The 18799-nt window shown below is 40.5% G+C and overlaps 1 protein-coding gene across 3 annotated transcripts; it reads left to right on the top strand.

The window, feature by feature from the left end:
- Positions 1–2747: 2747 nt before the first annotated feature.
- Positions 2748–18070, top strand: RBM17 (RNA binding motif protein 17). 3 transcript variants are annotated; one of them, XM_084305896.1, is made up of 12 exons: positions 2748–2812; positions 4357–4497; positions 6581–6697; positions 7585–7751; positions 9182–9276; positions 10227–10283; positions 12647–12788; positions 14434–14585; positions 15314–15390; positions 15776–15874; positions 16364–16436; positions 16582–18070. In XM_084305896.1, exons 2-12 carry the CDS (start codon positions 4375–4377, stop codon positions 16683–16685), a joined length of 1206 nt encoding a protein of 401 aa, XP_084162022.1. In that variant the 5' UTR covers positions 2748–2812; positions 4357–4374; the 3' UTR covers positions 16686–18070. The 3 variants fall into 3 exon arrangements, with proteins under 3 accessions (XP_084162022.1, XP_084162021.1, XP_084162020.1); XM_084305895.1 differs by having other exon boundaries at positions 9179–9276; positions 15317–15390; XM_084305894.1 differs by having other exon boundaries at positions 9179–9276.
- The last annotated feature ends 729 nt before the right edge of the window (positions 18071–18799 follow it).

Below are 18799 nucleotides of genomic sequence, written 5' to 3'. Positions count from 1 at the left end.
CTATTTGCTTTGAGGTTTTGCTTTGTTTTGCAGACAGGGTGCATGTTTATTTATTTCCACCACTTTATCATGTGGTGCAAGTGGCTGCAGTTCTTGGAAATCTCAGCTCATCCAATTTAACACTGCCTGGTATGAGCTGGAGATCCCTCTGCCCATTATAAGCCAAAAAGAAGATTCTTGCCACTGTCAAAAAGGTGGCTTTGGATAATTAGCAAATGGCTTTGGGGTGAACTACCTGGAAAAGATGGGAAATTAGTGTGGTTGGATGAACTCTAGGCTTGGACAGACACAGAATTTTAGGGACTATCTGGGAAAATGAATGCTATCAATACTTCTAACAGCCAAATGCTGTGCAATAACACGATTACTCAGCAACCTCAGCATTAGTGGCAGTTACAGCACTGTGAAATGGTAACAAACATGTATGAATAATAGATGGGGATGTCTGAAACGCACTTGATGTGAAATGAGTGTGAGTTTTCTTTCTTCCTAACTCTTTCAGTACAACTATGTTGTCAAACTCATATTATTCTCTCCATTTTTATTTTCCAGAAATTAAGATGAGCTTGGTAAGTAACTGGAAATGCTGAATGCCTGGGGAGACAAGCTGACAGATTACTCATTCAGTAAATTACTAAAGATTTCTTAAGGAGTTTGAAAGAGAGGATAGAAATGTGATATCGTGTACAGGGAAAATACAGTGAACGAATACAGCGAACGAACACAGGAACAAATATAATCCTGCCCTCTGCTGACCAAATCCTAAATCTGCTTCAAACTCCAGTGCAGCCCCAACAAAACAAGGGTCAATGGTATCTTGTGACAATGCTGAAGCATACTTCCACACAAGACTCCATTTCCCAGAGACCTCACAATTCAGAAAAAAAAAAAAAAAATAAAAATTATTTCTTCCCTCCTCAGCTGTGACAGGGGCTCCATGCATGACATGGAGTGAAAACCCTGGCGGCCCCAGATGATTATTCAGATTCTGAATGCAGAACTGACGTGAGTTTGGGGATTGCTGGTGCCATTGGGATTTTTAGCGGTTTTCTTCATGTAAACTATGCAGAGCATCCAATAGTGTTTGCTGGTTGGTGTTGCCAAAATAAAGTTTAGTTTGCGTTTATGGTTGTTTTCTCTGTGTTTGTCCCTATTTCCATGGTTTCACACGCCTTCTTTAGAGGGTTATTGCAAGGATCATTGTAGAGATCTGCCCAATGTCACATGTAGGTGGTGGGATGAATGACTCCCATCTCCATTTGGCAGAACTGGAAGCTGTGCAAACCAAAAGGAATTCGGGTTTCTTTGGCACTCAGGAAGCTGTGAGCCCAAATTTCACGCCTGTGATGACAAACAGGGTGTCGGTTCCTTGCAGAACTCCTCCCAAAATTCCACTTGGCTGCATCCTACCCTGTCCTGCTTGCAAAACAGACGTGCCATGAAGTCAGGTGTATATGTTCTGGCATGTATTCAACCTGAGCATGTGCCGTGACATGTATGCCATCGGTATGTTTTGGGGAGCACCTGGGGGGCCTGAGGGCTGCGCAAGCCATTGCTGCCTTCTCCACCTGCTGACATCTCCAGGCAGTCCTGCCCAGGCCAGAAACTTCACACCCACCATTTTCATTGCTGTTTACGTCAGATTTTGCACCAGGGGCACCACAGTCTGTAGATGGGTGCTCCACTGGGGCTCTGGCAGCTTAATTAAAAAACATTATCTGGTCACAGGGGGAGGTCAGAAATGACAGCAACTTCCCTCCTTCCCCCATCACAATCCAGTCTCCCTGAGCCTACAACTCCCAGTGTTTAGCAGGGCTGGGGGCTCCCTCCCAGTACCGTACTGGTGAGCACTGGGAAGTTTAACATGGCGAAGTGCTGGGTCTTGCACTTTGGCCACAGCAACCCCATGTGGCGCTGCAGGCTTGGGGCAGAGTGGCTGGAAAGCTGTGCCGAGGAAAAGGACCTGGGGGTGTTGATAGATGCTGTCCTAAACATGAGCCAGCAGTGTGCCCAGGTGGCCAAAAAGGCCAAGGGCATCCTGGCTTGTGTCAGGAATGGTGTGGCCAGCAGGAGCAGGGAGGTGATTGCCCCCCTGTACTCTGCTCTGGTGAGGCCGCACTTCAAGTGCTGTTTTCAGCTTTGGGCCCCTCACTACAAGGACATCGAGGCCCTAGAACATGTCCAGAGAAGGGCTACGAAGCTGGTGAAGGGCCTGGAGCACAAGTCCTGTGAGAAGCAGCTGAGGGCACTGGGGGTGTTTGGTCTGGAGAAGAGGCTCAGGGGAGAGCTCATTGCTCTCTGCAACTGCCTGAAAGGAAGGTGTAGGGAGCCGGGGGTCAGCCTCTTCTCACAGTTAACAAGTGATAGGACCAGAGGGAATGGCCTCAAGTTGTGCCAGGGGAGGTTCAGGTTGGCAATGAGGAGACATTTCTGTTCAGAAAGAGCAGTCAGGCACTGTGACGGGTTGCCCAGGGAGGTGGTGGAGTCACTGTCCCTGGGGGTGTTCAAGGAAGAGGTTGGATGTGGTGCTTGGGGACATGGTTTGGTTTGGTGGGTGACATTGGTGGTAGGGGGATGGTTGGCCCAGATGATCTTGGAGGGCTTTTTAAATTTAATGACTCTATATTCCAACTGGGACTTGGCGAAAGCACCGTGGCGGGGAGCGAGGCGTGATGGCGGCCGCTCCCTCCTCCCGCCGCCAGGGGGCTGTAAGATGGCGGCGGGGCGGGCGGCGGGGCGCAGGCGCGGCCGTCCCTGAGGGGAGCCGCGTCCCGGCTGCCTCAGCGGCCGGCTAATGGCGGCGCCGTGACGGGTGAGCGGCGGCAGGCGGGCCCCGGTCGGTTTTGCATGCCCGGGGAGGCCGCCTTCGGGCTCCGGGAGTGCCGAGAGGGAAGGGAGGGCGTTGGGTGAGGTGGGATGAAGGTGGCCGGCACCTTCCGGCTGCTCCCCTCAGGGGGGTGTAGGCCTGTGGGGGGGGGTCCCTCAGGCCTCGGCCCCTGTGTGGGCAGAAGCAGCAGGCTGATTTTTGGTGTTATTGTGGTTATAGTGCCTGTGCTTGGCTTTCTAACCCCTGTTTGGCACTATCCCCTCTTCCCTGTGGCACTTAGTGCCTTATTTTCACCCCGTTCCCATCTGCATCAAAATGTGTCCCCTGTATGTACCCCTGCCTGTGCCCATGTTTATAATAACCCCCAAAATCCTTCCTTTTCCATAGAATGGGTTATTTTCTAGGTGAATTATGTTCCACTGAGCCCTGATTATTCCTATTCCCCAGCTGGATGAAATTTGCATTTATTTATTTATTTATTTATTTATTTTTATAAATTTTTGCTGAGCGTGCCCCCCCTTTGGGAGTACTGTCTTCTGCATCTAAGACTTTTCACATAAATTTAAACACATCTAAGAGAGACCTATAGCAGAGCAGGTTCTCTGAAACGGAACTATCTGTCACCTCTGTGGGAGCAAGGCCTTATTCTAATGAGCCTATAACATTTCACTGCAGAACATTTATCAGTAATGTTCATTCCTGCAGTAAATTAGAAAGTTAAAGCTTTTGGCTGGAGAGAGACTGTAATCCAGGCCTAACAAAGGCTAAATAACGGCCTTACAGATTGTTCCACAGGTAACAGACCTCTGTTTGCATTCAAATTTTGTCTTTTTTCCTTTCGTGTTAGGCACAGTATCAGACAAAGTGGTATATTTCATGTCACGTCATTGATGTTGTTATTTAGCTAATTTATTTATATATATATATATATATACTTTCTGTGTCTGTTCAATGTATTTGTGAGGCCATTACATGCTGTGAAAACAGTTACTTAACAATAATTTGGCAAAGAATGCTCTGGCAAGTATAGTTATTATAAGAAAGATACTCTTTTTCAGCCTACACTGATGCAAAAAGTAGAGATGTTAACAAAGAGGATCAGAATGTTGATGTGTTTGTGCAGATAACTCTAATGTCAGGAGAGACAGGAATTGTTTTGTTTGGATCTGGAAGTCTTGTAACTTGCGTCGTGCTTGATGTTGGATTTCGTGGGCAACCTCTAAATGTTGGCATGGACTACAGTGTAGGTTCAGAACTTGAAATGATTGATATCTAAAACTACAAATGTAATTTTGGAAAGTTCCCGGCACCTGTTAACAGTTGAAGAGTATTCATTACCTTTTAAAAGAGTTATTTTTGCACAGCCTTACTTATAGTCTGTATGTTTGCTACTAAGCAGAAAAATATTATCGCTTGGAAAAAAATATATATTTAAAAATATGGTGTACAAACATATCCAAAGTCGTAGCAACTATGTACTGGAAGTAAGATTTGTTAAATAATCTGATTTATATGTTTTTGTTTTGTAGCTTTAAATTGAAGAGAAAATGTCACTTTACGATGATCTGGGAGTTGAGACCAGCGATTCCAAAACAGAAGGCTGGTCCAAAAATTTCAAACTACTGCAGTCTCAATTGCAGGTGAAGAAAGCAGCTCTCACTCAAGCAAAGGTATAGCCCCTTTATAATTTCACTTTCTATTATTAAAACTTCTTTTAATAGAAGTTCTTGACCTTAGGATGCTGATTTGGGGTAATTTAGGATTTGTCTATCAGTTTGTAGCAAGGAGCCTAGCAAAACAGGTGGGGAGAAAACAAGATGCCTGTTTCTTGAAGTGTGTTCTAGGACGTCTTGCAAGACTAAAATTGAACAAAGAAGTGATGTGTTTACTGTGAGCCTCAAGTTTTGTTACTTGGAGAGCCAAAAGCTCTCTTTAACTTTGAAGATAATGAAATTAAGCTGCCTTTTTTTTTTCCAGAGTAGATAAGGGTCATAATGCACTTGGTTGTTGTTAGTACTGGTTGTTGGTCGTTCTTTGTATTTGTATCAGTTGTTACTTACCTGTTTGCCTCATTTTATGCTTGTTGTTTTAAATGGTTTTAGGTGCTAACGTGCAAATTGTGGTGCTTTGGAAATTTTTGCAGAAAATATATCACAGAATCACAGAATTGTCTGGGTTAAAAGACACTTCCAAGATCGCCAAGTCCACCCTCTTGACCTAACACTAACCAGTCCTCCCCTAAACCATATCCCTAAGCTCTACATCTAAACCTTTTAAAGACCTCCAGGGATGGTGACTCCACCACTTCCCTGGGCAGCCCATTCCAATGCCTAACAACCCTTTTGGTAAAGAAGTTTTTCCTAATATCCAACCTAAACGTCCCCTGGCGCAGCTTTAGCCCATTCCCCCTCGTCCTGTCACCTGGCACATAGGAGAATAGACCAACCCCAACTCGCTACAGCCTCTTTTAACGTACCTATAGACAGTAATAAGGTCGCCCCTGAGCCTCCTTTTCTCCAGGCTGAACAAGCCCAGCTCCCTCAGCCGCTCCTCGTAGGACTTGTTCTCCAGGCCCCTCACCAGCTTCGTCGCCCTTCTCTGCACCCGCTCAAGCACCTCGATGTCCTTCTTGTAGCGAGGGGCCCAAAACTGAACACAGTACTTGAGGTGCAGCCTCATCAGAGACGAGTACAGGGGGACAATCACTTCCCAAATATCAAGTGTACAAGACAGAAAAGGAGTGCAAGCTAATTCGTTGAGCTTCAACTATGACAGAGCCATTTTCTTTTTGTTGCTACAGTATTTCACCCAGTTTCTTTAAACAGTGTTGATTGTTTGGCTCATGTGAGACACATCTATGTTTTCTGCGGTCTGTAGGGTCAAGAGTGAGATTATTTAATTAAAAAAAGTAGTAGTGGTACAAATACAGAATAACGATCTAAGCATAGCTTTTTTTTTTTTTCTTTTCCTTTCTTGGAATTACTCCTAATTTATGTCACTAAAGTTGAGAGCAGGATTTTGTTGTTAGTTGGAAGAGCCAGCATGAATGAGATGTGAAATGTCTACTCCTAGGTATTTTTTTTATCTACGTATCTGCAGATAGAATAATAATAATAGTAATAGAAGAATAGAATAGGATTGGACAATTGAAAATTCAAAATAGTTTGATGCATTTTATTAGATGGAAAGATGTGACAAACACTATAATTTGTCTTTAGAATAATTCTGAGCCCCTTCTTAAAAAAAATCCACTGGGTTCAAACTCATCTGAAGAGAGATCACCCAAACTTCTGACACGTAGTTTTAGTCCTAGTCCAAACCATTCACTGTATGTTCTAGTACATATGCAATCAAAGTTTGATCCCTCTCGCTTAAAAAGGGGAAGGTCTGCGCTGGTTTAACTGAAGCTTGCTTTGAAGTATTGCATCAGATCTGTATTTGTGTACTAGTTTTATAACCATCGTTGGCAAACATCTGGCTTTGAGCTGAGTTGGCCTTTGCCACCACTAAAATATGAAATAAGCTAAGTTAGCTACATCAGAAATATTTTTTAGAAATATTGAGAGTTACTGTATGCTGGTAAGTTTAAAATAAATGATATATCGAGCTTTGCACAGTGAAGGATCTGATACTGGTTTTTATCCTTTAAAAGAGAAATTGGAGAAATCAACTTCAAGTATATAAATAAAGCTGCTTTTTAGAAAGCTATTTTGTTAACCTTTTTGGACATTTTGTATTTTGGTAATTTTTTAGAGTCAGAGAACAAAACAAACAACAGTCCTTGCTCCAGTGATAGACCTGAAACGAGGCAGCTCTTCTGATGAGAGACAGATTGTGGACACTCCACCTCATGTAGCAGCTGGGTTAAAGGTAAGGCCAAGGCATATAAAAATGCATCTGTTAACAGAGTTTTCTGGATTGCAATTATTTGATTGCGTTTTAGTTTTGAATTGTCTTTCCAAGTGTTCAGAGAAGTGACCAATTTCTGAAATTGGTTTCTTCTGCTTGGAGGATCTTAAATGAATTAAAGTCGCAGTTTGATATGGACTTCCATATGATACAGTGTGAAAGTACCCAGATGAAAGCGAAGTTAAAACATTCTTCCTAGCATATTTCTGCTGGACAGCTTCAAAGTATTTTGCAAAATGACGCTTTGGTCAGATAAATAATGAAGATTAATTGTAATTGCACCACTGTTGTAACTAGACCGTTATAAAAATAGTCATTAAAAACAAAACAAAAGCCACCTATTTTTAAAGTGGACTTTTCATGGCAAATAATTCAGAGAAACTTCTTCCCTGAAACTTCTTGAAAGGTGATGGTTCTGAAATAGTTTTTCCAGATAAAAGGAGAACTATATGCCTACCTTTGGTATTGTATTAGTAGCAGATGATGAAAAAGACTGACGTTGCACGGGAGGACCCCTTGCAGACGGTTGCAGCAGCAAGACACGTTTTCTAGTATGAATATTGAAAAATTCGTGTCCATGTTGATTTGCTGCTGCTTTGTTTGATGGGGGGATTCTTTCTTCATGGAAAAATTTGAAGTGGTGATAGACTAGGTGAAATGTTTTGAAATAAAGCAAAGATTTCTTCTAATGCCAGTAAGATTGGGATATTATTACTTCCGTTACAGAAGTTAGGAATTGAGTTCTCAGTGTTGGGAGTGAGAAGGAAGCGTTAAACTTTGTGTCCAACTAGAAGTCGTTTTCAAATCTCACCTGAAAAACATCACTGCTCTCCCTTTTCTCTTGTAAGGATCCTGTACCAAGTGGTTTTTCTGCGGGAGATGTATTGATTCCTTTGGCAGATGAGTATGATCCTATGTTTCCAAATGATTATGAAAAAGTAGTAAAGCGTCAGAGAGAGGAACGACAGAGGCAGCGTGAGCTGGAGAGGCAAAAGGAGATTGAAGAAAGAGAAAAGTAAGGCTTCTGTTTTAACTTGTGGCATATCGACTGTTAAGTTAAGAATAGTTATCTAAAGATTGATGTTTGTTTTCATTCCTCTGAAGAGTTTCAGGGAACTTTTAAAAAGATTTATTGAAAAATATTTTATGCTTTCAGATACAAGCACAATTTTTTTAATTAATGTATTTTAATTCTTTTGCTAAAGTCACCTAACATAGCAAAAGTCATAGGATTTATCATGTGTACATCCTCTTTGTCTTGTAATGGGCAATCTGAAAGACACTTGCCAAATTCATCTATATTTCCTGTTTTTCAATACTAGTAGCAGTATTTGGGTACTTCATCAATATCGGACCATGACCTCACAGATACTTTAGAGTGTTTGATGTCAGTATAACCTGGCTTCAGAAATACCTTTCATTGCTCATCATGATAAACCATTTTTTCTGCTTTTACATACGACAGACAGATGAATGCATTTCAGTTTTAAAGACATAGCTACATAGCTTGCACTGTCTTTGAGAGGCATAGTTTCCTTTTTTTTTTTTTTTTAATATTCTACACTCAGTTTAAGTAAGTTAATTGTATATTTATTACTCTTGTCTCTGGACAAAAGAAAATGCTACTTATTTTTAAGCATTTCAGTGCCCTTTCCCTGAAATAAGTAATCTTTTTAATCTTATTAAAGATGTTGAATGTAGACTCAGTGTCCTATTGAAATAGGTGGTGAACATCTGTCACCCCGACAATAAGATACTACTTGTTCATTTTAAATGAAATTAATAAGCAATTTAATCATGGTATGAATTGCCTGAAGTCTGTTGAGTTAGAGGAGGCGTATTCTGTCTCCCTGCATAGACTGTGGAAGTTAATATTTCTAGTTATTTGGCCTCTTCTGTTATTTATGATCTTCATTATTCTGGTAGAGGAGGAGTGCTCAAGGCTCTGTTGTACTTCTTTCTAACTAGCACACAGGATATTAGAATTCTGGGTTGGCATTTCCACAGTTTCAGTGCTGATTGCTATTTAGTCAAGACTGTAACTTAGTATATGCAGGGTGATTCTTTAAGGTCTCTGTTACCTTCCTGTTGCTTGTATCCAACACCTCTTAATTGTAGTCATTCAGTCAGTGTAGTCAATTTGGACTAGATTCACTCATATGCTTCCTCATTTCCCTATGTTCTCCTTGGCTGGCTTGCAAGCAGAAAATAATCTTCTTGCTTTGAATCCATCTTATATTTTAGAAATAATATTCTGTAAGAATAAAAGCAAAAACAAACAAAAAAAATAAAAGTAAAGGTGTTTACTTACAGCTCTGTGAAAAACATGTTATAAAATGCCGATTAGAGTGTAACTGTATCTCACACAGCAAGTGGTGGTATCATGAATTAAAGCAGAGTTAACTTTGATTGTTTCTTATCCTAACTTATTGTGTCTCCTAGAAGACGTAAAGACAGACATGAAGCCAGTGGGTTTTCAAGAAGACCAGATCCAGATTCTGATGAAGATGAAGATTACGAAAGGGAGAGAAGAAAAAGAAGTAAGGGAGTTGTTCATCTTATTCATGGGGGGAAAGAAAAGGAGAAATACGGGGAAGTTCGCAGTCCTGTATTCATCTCTTCTCAGCTGAGAGGTGTGCTGTTACTTCTGAGCCTTTAGAATAAAGCATTTTATTACATCATAACCATTTTAATACAGAAAGCATTTTTTTCCCATGGAAGGAGACATCAGTTTAATTATTTGTGGGGAAAAAAAACCCTATTCACACTTTGTTGATACCTGTTTTAAGTTTCTGTATGGTGTAGGTTCCAAGAAAGAAGGGAAATACGAGATTTAATCAGGCTATGGGAATCACGGTTGAGTTTTCACTGTTAGTGCTCACCATTCCTGTATTTATTATCTGAATACCCTTAAAACTGGTTAGCAAGATGTGGATCTGGGTAATGACGTACCTTTGCATAAACAAATTTTGTTCTTTTTAGCAACAAAGTTACCGTAAATAATTCAGCTCTAGTTTTATTTTAGAAAAGAAAATTTCTGACAAAGGACATTTAAAACATGTGCTCTACATTGGATGTTTGGGACTACAGTAAAATATTGTACACTAAAATAGGAAAGGGGCTTTGTACTGTGCTCTTACGAAAGTGTGGTTAATCTTGCAGACTATCTTCTTCATTTGGCTTAATTGAACAGTTTTAGTACTGAAGGTTTGTTTCCTTTGTAGTCTTTAATTCTGAAATCCTGCAGAGTATGTTTATTATAGATACCATACGTAGTACATCACAGCAGTGTGATGTTGTCTCCTTGGACATGCCTTTCATTTGTTTCTAGTTATTAACTCGAACTCCTTGGTTGCTGCTTTTCTCCTTACAGTGATGCATGTTAAGAGTTGGCTGGCAAGGAGCCAGCAGCTGTGTTAAAATTCAGTGAAGCTATTCCAAGCAGCAGAACCTAACCATACAACCATGTTCTCTTCTGTTTTCTTCATAGGTATGGGAGGGGCTGCTATTGCACCACCCACTTCTCTTGTTGAGAAGGACAAAGAACGTAAGTACAACAAAACCCTGTTCTCTAAAATCTAGTAGTGTCGCTTGATTATCACTCAACCTTCTAGTCAGTTAAGTCATCCTGCAATTCTTGTGTGGTTCTTTCTGGTCCAAGGACCTGTACTAGTTGCTTGTTGTTGGGGGTAGGCTGTAAGGAGCCTGTGATATTACTGTTCCACATCTCTGTTCTAAAGGATAGTTTCTGTATTGCTAGAGAAGTGTTTTAACAGGCTGGTCTATTGTAACCATGTTTAGTTGCTCACTGAGGCTGTTAGCAAAAGAAAGACGTGGACCTGTTGGAGTGGATCCAGAGGAAGGCCACCAAGATGATCAGAGGGCTGGAGCACTTCTATGAAGAAAGGCTGAGAGAGCTGGGGGTGTTCAGCCCGAAGAAAAGGCTCTGGGGAGACCTCATTGCAGCCTTCCAGTCCTTAAAGGGGGCTTATAAAAAAAGATGGATAGTGACTTTTTACTCAGCCAGATAGTGATAGGACAAGGAGGGGTGGTTTTAAACCACAAGAGATGAGATTTAAATTAGATGGTAGGAGAAAATTCTTCACTCTGAGGATGGTGAGGCACTGGAACAGGTTGCCCAGAGAAATTGTGAATGCTTCATCCCTGGAAGGTTCAGTGCCAGGCTCGATGAGTTGTTCAGGGCTTCAGTCTAGTGGGTGGTGCCCCTGCCTGTAGCAGGGCGGTTGGAACTAGATGGTCTTTAAGGTCCCTTCCAACCTGAGCCATTCTATGATTTGTGATGTAAAAGAAATGTTGCAGATGGGTTTCTTTAGGTAGGCTAGAAACCTCTGTGGTACAGAGAGATTTTCTCCATTGTCCTTTGTTTTAGGGGATACTTTATGAATGCTTTTTCTAAAGGGGTCATGCACTACAGACACTAAATTGTAAGTTTTCGATGGATGTGTTACCTACTGAAGAGTTTTGTCTAGTAGGGTTTCCATTAATGAGTTCAGGTTGATGGTTGGAGTTGTCCACTAGATGGCATAATCTTGCTGTAAGAAGAAAACTGCTCTTGTTTGCATGTCTGATTATTTTACATTTTTAAATATACAACATGCTGTTTGTTATTTTACGTTGTTAAAAATAATAATGAAAATGCACCTAAAAGACTTCCCTTTGGAAGTCCAGATTTTATTTAAGAGAAGATTCAAATAAAAAATGAAGCTTGGCAGAGTAAGTGAATGATATAACGGTGAAAGTATTTGAAGTGTGTAAATACTAAAAACAGAAAGATCATTTTGAGTCAATAATTAAGAGCAATTGAGTGGTGTCAAGGAAAAATAAATATAGGCTGGAAATGGTAGAAATATCGTAAGGGGGAGAGCTTTCAAAAAGTGAGATGATCTCACAAGGAAATCTTTGTGCTGCTTGTTACTCGACACCCAAAGCTAGGCTGGAAAAACCTCAGAAAATATTGCTGTAGCAGAAGTCCCATAGTCCAGTCCGTTTGCTGCTTAAATAAGGATTTTTTTTTCCTCATGTGGTGTTCTCAAACTTCACATCTGACATATTGGAAAGTTACAAACACTAGTTCTCAAGAAAATAATCTATAATGAAGTCAGTCCATAGATACATTTCAAAGTGTGTTCTGCATACTTTCTTTAGTGTTCTGTAGATTTTTTGTTGTGTTTTTGTTTTTTTTTTTAACTTTTTTTCAATTCGACTTGTCAATGGAAGATAGTACAATAATCTAATCAGTATGATATATATGTGTGTGTGTGTGTGTGTCCATCCCCCAGGAAAAGTTTCATTTCAAAAATTGTCAGTAAGATCTCTTAAGACTGTACAAATATTTTGCTTTGAATTCTTTTTTTTTGAAAGACTGATTTCTCCTTTGTGTAAATGTACAGTGTTCTTTTCTTTGCAGCCCTCAGGCTCCAGGCTGTGTGCATTGATAATTTTTTTTGTCATAATCATGTTCTGATGAATGGAGCTTTAAGTTTGCTTGTGCTCTGTCTAGATAAACTCATTGTAGTGCAGGTGGCCTCGTAATGTTTCTTTTTGCCAGTTGATAAGTAAGAGAGTAATGCGTGCATTATAGACTTCTGGATACAAACTCATTCTATGAGGGAAGTCCAGAATAACTCTTTAAATTTTGGTTGGTGAAGGGGATAGAGAGGGAGAGGAAGGGAGATAGAGACAGGGGGATAATAAAACTGAACATGCAAAGAAAACATTCTTCTGATTTGGATTTATGTGGACTTTGTTAGTATTAAAGGAGAAAAAAAAATACAATTTGCAGTTGGAGATCTTTCTGTGAGTTAACTTGAAGGTACAGTGCTGTAGTGTTCATAACAAATAGGTAGTTCAGCATATTTTAGTGAATAATCAAGCACCTCTTTTCTTCAGCTGTAGCATCATTCCCATTTGAAGAGGAGTCAAGACCTCGGGCACCATCTTCTAAAGCAGCTATTCCTCCTCCAGTGTATGATGAGCCAGACAGACCTCGTTCCCCCACGGGACCTAGCAACTCTTTCCTTGCTAACATGGGGTAAATGTTTGACATGTTTACGTGCTGTGGAAAAAAATATTAGGTGGTGGAAACCAAAAGTTAAAATACTTGTCAGTAGAGAAGAACATAACCCACTGCGTGCATATGGTTAGTCTGAGTGCGTGTAGTCCTAACTGACAGGATGCAGAAAAAGCAGTGGATTTTCTTGAATTAGAGAAATGCATTGGAGGTGGCTGTGTTCAAGGCTGTGATTTTAGGGCAAGTCTTGGAGCCACATTCCAATATGAAGTGTTGATGGCTTGTACAAGCCAAGCTAATGTAGTTTGCAGGAAAGCACAGATGGCATTTCAGTTCCTCTAGGTTTCTTTTCCAGCTTTGTCCTGAATTTGTTACGTACCAACAGGCAAATCACTTCAACTCTGGTTTGTGTGTTTGTTTCTTCCAAAATTCAAGGCATATTTGCATGATTGTGGCAGCAGCTGTGGCTGCAAATCTGTCTGTTCAATTTTTTGCCTTGGGTTAGCATTGTGTGCAGTGCTTGTGTTACTACTGTGGTGGCAAAGTCAAAATTACAGTTAAAAGCAGCTTCGAAAACCCATTTGAAAGGTGTAGTGGTTGGCCATGGCCCTCTCATCAGTCATATTGGGTGTTGCAGAAGTGCAGCCTCATTGATCCAAACTGCATGCAGGAGGAACACAGCCCTAAAATTATGGTTTATTACATTATTACACTACATTTCTGGTTTTGGAGACAGTTTTTCATGCAGCTTTTTTTAATGGAAACACTTTTTTTTTTTTTTTTTTTTTAACATTGCTCAGAAAAATTATAAATTTTTCTGTGTTGTGCTGGTGGACCAATTTATCTATTGTTACTGCCTCTAGTTAGCTCTACCCTGGAGCCTGCACTTCATTGAAAGAAGTGCTAAAAATATTACCTAACCTGTCTTATTCTAATAGACTACCCAGTTGGCTGCTGCTTATTCTGCGACTCAGTGTTTTGACCTTTAAGCATTGCATAGACAGACTTTTTAGCGTTTTTTTTTTTTTTTTTAACGGGTCTTTGTATGTTTCACATGGCATGGCTAGAAAATGGTCATGTAGTCATTGATCTGATGTTTTCTGTGCAGCGTGTGAGTTGGTAAAGTGGGAGTGACTGAGAGTAGAATATTGACTGTGGTGTAAACTACTGCACCGTGACATTTCTTTTATGCCTTGGTCTGTTATGGTCACCAAAGAAATGCCAACAAAGATAACACTTTTAAATAGATGAGGGAATCATTGCCTCACAACTCAGAAAGGAGAGACATGTAAATTAATACTAAGAATATCCGGGTTGTCATAGGAAGGGCCAGCAAAGCTGTGTACTTTGGAGCTTGTGCAGAGTTCAAAACAATAGATAGTAGGAGTAATCTAATGTGGGAAACAGGTGGTTCCTCATCTGCCTTTTCTCTCAAGCTTTTGATAGCAGCCACTGACAAAGATAAGAAACTGAGCTAAATGGGCCTTGTTGTAATATGCTGCGTGACTTACTGTGGAGTTTATGATGTTGACTTGCACTGCTAATAGGAGTTTGGTTGTGTTTGGAAAAGCATAAACAACTTTTGAGTATTTGAGCACTCTTGAGAAAAGCAATGGTGATGTTCTTGTGAGAAACCTTTACTAACTGATGCTTTTTCTTTTTGCAGAGGGACAGTAGCTCATAAAATCATGCAGAAGTATGGTTTCAGAGAGGGTCAGGGGCTGGGAAAGCATGAACAGGGGCTGAGCACAGCACTATCAGTAGAGAAAACAAGCAAGAGGGGTGGCAAGATCATTGTTGGCGATGCTACAGAGAAAGGTAATTTTGTCCTGTGCCAATAAGTTTGTAAAAAAAAAAATAAAATAAAAAAAAAAAATGGTTGGGGAAATAATAGCTCAGGCTCAGTGGGAGCTTCTGTATTTCTGTTTGCCATCTGTCCTAGCAGAAAATACTAGTTAGTTGGAAGAATGACTCCTGTTCCCTCCTGTGGAAATTTATCTTTCCTGGGGGTGATCTTCTATTAATTATTTTATCTCGTTCTCCCCTTCCCTATCAGCTGTCCTCCTTCAGTATTCAGAAGCCTGTCTGTACCTTCTCTTCAAGGGATGATTCCGCTCTGCTTCTCTGGCTTTCTCCATATCATGGGCATTAGATACTGTCCTCGTTTGCATGCTGTTGTTGGATCTAGAGACAACATTTAGGCTTACTAGAACAGCACTTCTGCCTTAGCACAAGTGTTGGAAGTCAGGAGATCTGTTTTTTTGTTTTTGTTTTGTTCTTAGTGGATCTCTTGCAATTTTGAACTTAGGAGTGACTTCAATGAAAGAAATAGTACATTATCTGTTCTCTGGAGCAATGTTTTTTCTGCTTATTGTCCTTCCAAGTAGCTACAAGTTCTGGAAGACTATTCCTCACCAATATGAAACTACATTTATTGACTTATTTCACTGTTTGGTAACAGTAAGATTTGATAAAAAGGCCCCATGTGAGCTTTAAATCTGCTTCAGCCTTAAATTATTCCATGATTCACTTTACTCTTTTCATAGCAGATGCAACCAAGAAAACGGATTCTAACCCGTTGACTGAGATACTGAAATGCCCAACTAAAGTGGTGTTACTAAGGGTAAGTTGTGAGTAAGGGGTTGTGTCTTGATATTTTCAGTGTACACAACTGGGTTAAATGCTTAAATCTGAGCTCCTATTACAGCAACTGTACAAGATTGGACAATTCTGTCCTGCACCTACATAGTGCTCTGTGGAGAAATATGCCTCCCTGAGATACAGGTTGTGACTATAAATCAACACTGATTTAGATTACACCATGACCACGTCACAGTGTCTCAGTCCTAGGGAACGATCTAGCCCTCTGGCAATTGACAGAATGGTTTTTGACCTGGTAAATACAAGCTTGGGGAATTCATGTTCACAGCTACATGCATCCGTGATCTGTTGACGTAACTGTCTCTTCAGACAACATCCAATGGGTTGTTTGTTGTTTAAACTTTCAGAACATGGTAGGTGCTGGGGAGGTAGACGAAGATCTAGAAGTTGAAACAAAGGAAGAATGTGAAAAATACGGCAAGGTTGGGAAGTGTGTCATCTTCGAGGTAAGAGATGGTTTCTCTGGCTGCTCCAAAAGTGAATTGAGTATCTGTCTCACAGGACTGGCATGCTACTGCTGTACAGAAGGGGCATAGATAAGAAGATCTCACAGGGTTATTTGCTCTGTAGTGATTCTGTATTTTCAATATATGTACGATACCAACTTTTAATGTCAGAAAATGGGCAAAATCCCCAGGTGTTGTGCTTTTGGAACATTTTAGTTCCTGCTGTTAAATTAGTCTTTTACTTTGAGTTGTTTATGGGATTAAATTGTAGAAGCTTCTCAATCCAGTTGCTCTGAAAGATTTCCTTAGAGAAAGGGGACAAAAATTTGGTAGTATTCAACCTCCCGTTGGCAACAGGAGAATTGAATTATACCTGCTTATTTTTGTTGTGTTCTTCTTGCTGCTTCTGTGAAGAACAGTAACATAAAACAATAGTTTTCTTACGTTCTAATCATGTTTGTTGTTTTTTTTTGTTTGTTTTTTTTTTAGATTCCTGGTGCCCCTGATGATGAAGCTGTAAGAATATTTTTAGAGTTTGAACGGGTTGAATCTGCAATCAAAGGTAGGTTACTAAATTGTGTCATATGAATTTCAGAGTTAACTTCCTCAAATAGATTAAACAGTCCCACTCATTAAACTGTTTAGCTAAAGAAATTTTTAGTTTACTGAATTGCTGCTTGCTGACCTGTTTTTGGTTTCAATTTCAGCTGTTGTGGATCTAAATGGAAGATACTTCGGAGGCCGAGTGGTGAAGGCTTGTTTCTACAACCTGGACAAGTTCAGAGTACTGGATCTGGCAGAGCAAGTTTGACTTTAAAAATCTAGCTCAAGGTGTCACTGTGTTGGCAATCATGTTTTCAGCAGTAGGCTGGGAATAAAGAAGAGAAAGCAGCTTTCCTAGCAAACTGGAAACAAGCCTCATTGAATGGATTTTTCGCATTCGTTGTGACTTCATTTTTTTTGTAATATAAAGCCCTTTGAAAGTAAGATTCACGTCTCTGTGTTTTTGAATTGCACAATTCTGCTTACTGCTCTGGGAATCCTGTGTTTTTGAGCTTTCAGATGACTTCATTCTTTTGAAAACCCACTGCTGAGGAAATGCTTTGTCTGTATTCCTGCTTTCCTTGTTCTGGTGCTTCATCACGGAGTCCCTGTGCTGCATCCACAATAAGTGGGAAGCTTTGGAAAAGGACTGTGTGCTATCATGCTTCTCTTTCCTGATGATATCTCTGAGTTCCAGCCTTGCTCGTAAGTCCTCTGCCTCTGCACATCAGAGTGATTTGGGGTCGTTGGACAGTTGGCAGCTAGTTTGTTCTCTCCTGACTCCAGGATATTACTTCCTATGCCAGAATGGAGAGCAGAGTAACAAGAAATGAGTCTGTATTTCTTCCTAAATCCAAAGAAAATACACGTTTAACCCCCAGGGAAATGGAAGGAGGAAGGAATTTAAAATACTTAACCATTTGAATCGGAATGAGTGGACTGTTAGCAGATGCTCTGTACTGTCAGGCAGTCTTTGCTAGAAGTACCCAGAGTTAACTGACTACAGACTGTCATTGAAATGCTATAGGTAGAACTGAAGCTCATTCTTGTACCTGGCCAGCTGTCAGATTCTCACTTCCTCTGATGTCACGTGTAGGTAACTAATTTTTGTATAATTGTTTCACACCTAAATAGGAAGCAATGGAAGAAAATTCTCATAAGAAAATCCGAAGAGTGGAAGAACTAAACTTCTAAACACTACAACTTCTCAATCTGATGTAAAATAACGCATAGCATTCTGCTCCAGGTTTTGTGTTCGCTTTTTGTTTGGGAACAATATGTGACTAAGAAGTGGCAAGGCAATGGTGGGGGTCGTCTCTGCTCCGTTGCATCTAGAATTGCCACTGAAATTGTACGGATATTAAAACGGAAGAGAGCTCTGAGGGTGTTTTAGCTGTTTGGAAGTTGATGCTGGATGTCTTTTTCCTGTTATACACATGTACTGGGGGGAGGGGATATAGACCTGTAGTTGATCAATGCTGTGAGTATCTCCAGTTACTGCCCTTTTATTAAGTTTTGGCTGCAGATCCATATGGCAAACCCATGGTCTTGTTTTCCGCTTACTTCGTCTGTTTGTGTTCCAACAACCTCTGTACAAACATTTGCCTGTAAAACAGAAAACGATTTTTAAAAAAAAACTTGTATTTTACCTACCGCGTGTCAGCTTCCTTACTGTCCTCTTCTGTTGCCTGCCCTCCAAGTCGGTCACTTCTATGTGTGTGTGCTGTTGGCACTAGCTGCGGTCCTCCACTAGAAAAACCTCACTGCAGCAGAGGTGAAGAACCAGCCTGCCTAACACTAAAACCACAGGACTTGGGGCAATAACAGAATCCACACTGTGTTACTGACTCTGCTGTCAGTTTTCTATTTGAGCAACACATTAAAGCCCTTGATACTATGTAGGAAAATGAAGAAATTAGCCTAATATGAATTAGCATGGATTTGCTTACAAGAGTCATGTAATTTGAATGTCACGCTGCGGAAAGTTACCCCGCTGGTAACCCATTTAGTGCGATCTGAACTTAGCTTGAAATATGACTTGGCTTTGAGCAACATGATTTATTTACAGCTTTTCTTTCAGCAAACACTCCTGTTCTGAGTGACTAGCCCTAAGCATTTCCTGAGGTATACAGACTGTTGTTTTTGTCTTCTAATTAGCTGCTCTACCTTTTTCTCTGTAATACCAGCTTCCAGTTTAGTGTGTTTGAGGTCATCTTTTGTCTAGGATCCAATTTGCTGGCAAGCTCTGTAACCATTTAGTTATAAAAATCCTTATTGCCATTGACTAGTGACTAATACTTATCACTGGAAACAGAGGGGAGGTGACTTATGCTTTAGTGATTTGCATAGGGGAGAGATAATTCTTTAAATAAAGTATTAATC

This window comes from Netta rufina, assembly GCF_964035555.1.
Source record: "Netta rufina genome assembly, chromosome: 1".
Taxonomy (NCBI): Eukaryota; Metazoa; Chordata; class Aves; order Anseriformes; family Anatidae; genus Netta; species Netta rufina.
Note: the sequence above shows the minus strand (reverse complement) of the source record. Positions and strands in the feature narration are given on the sequence as shown.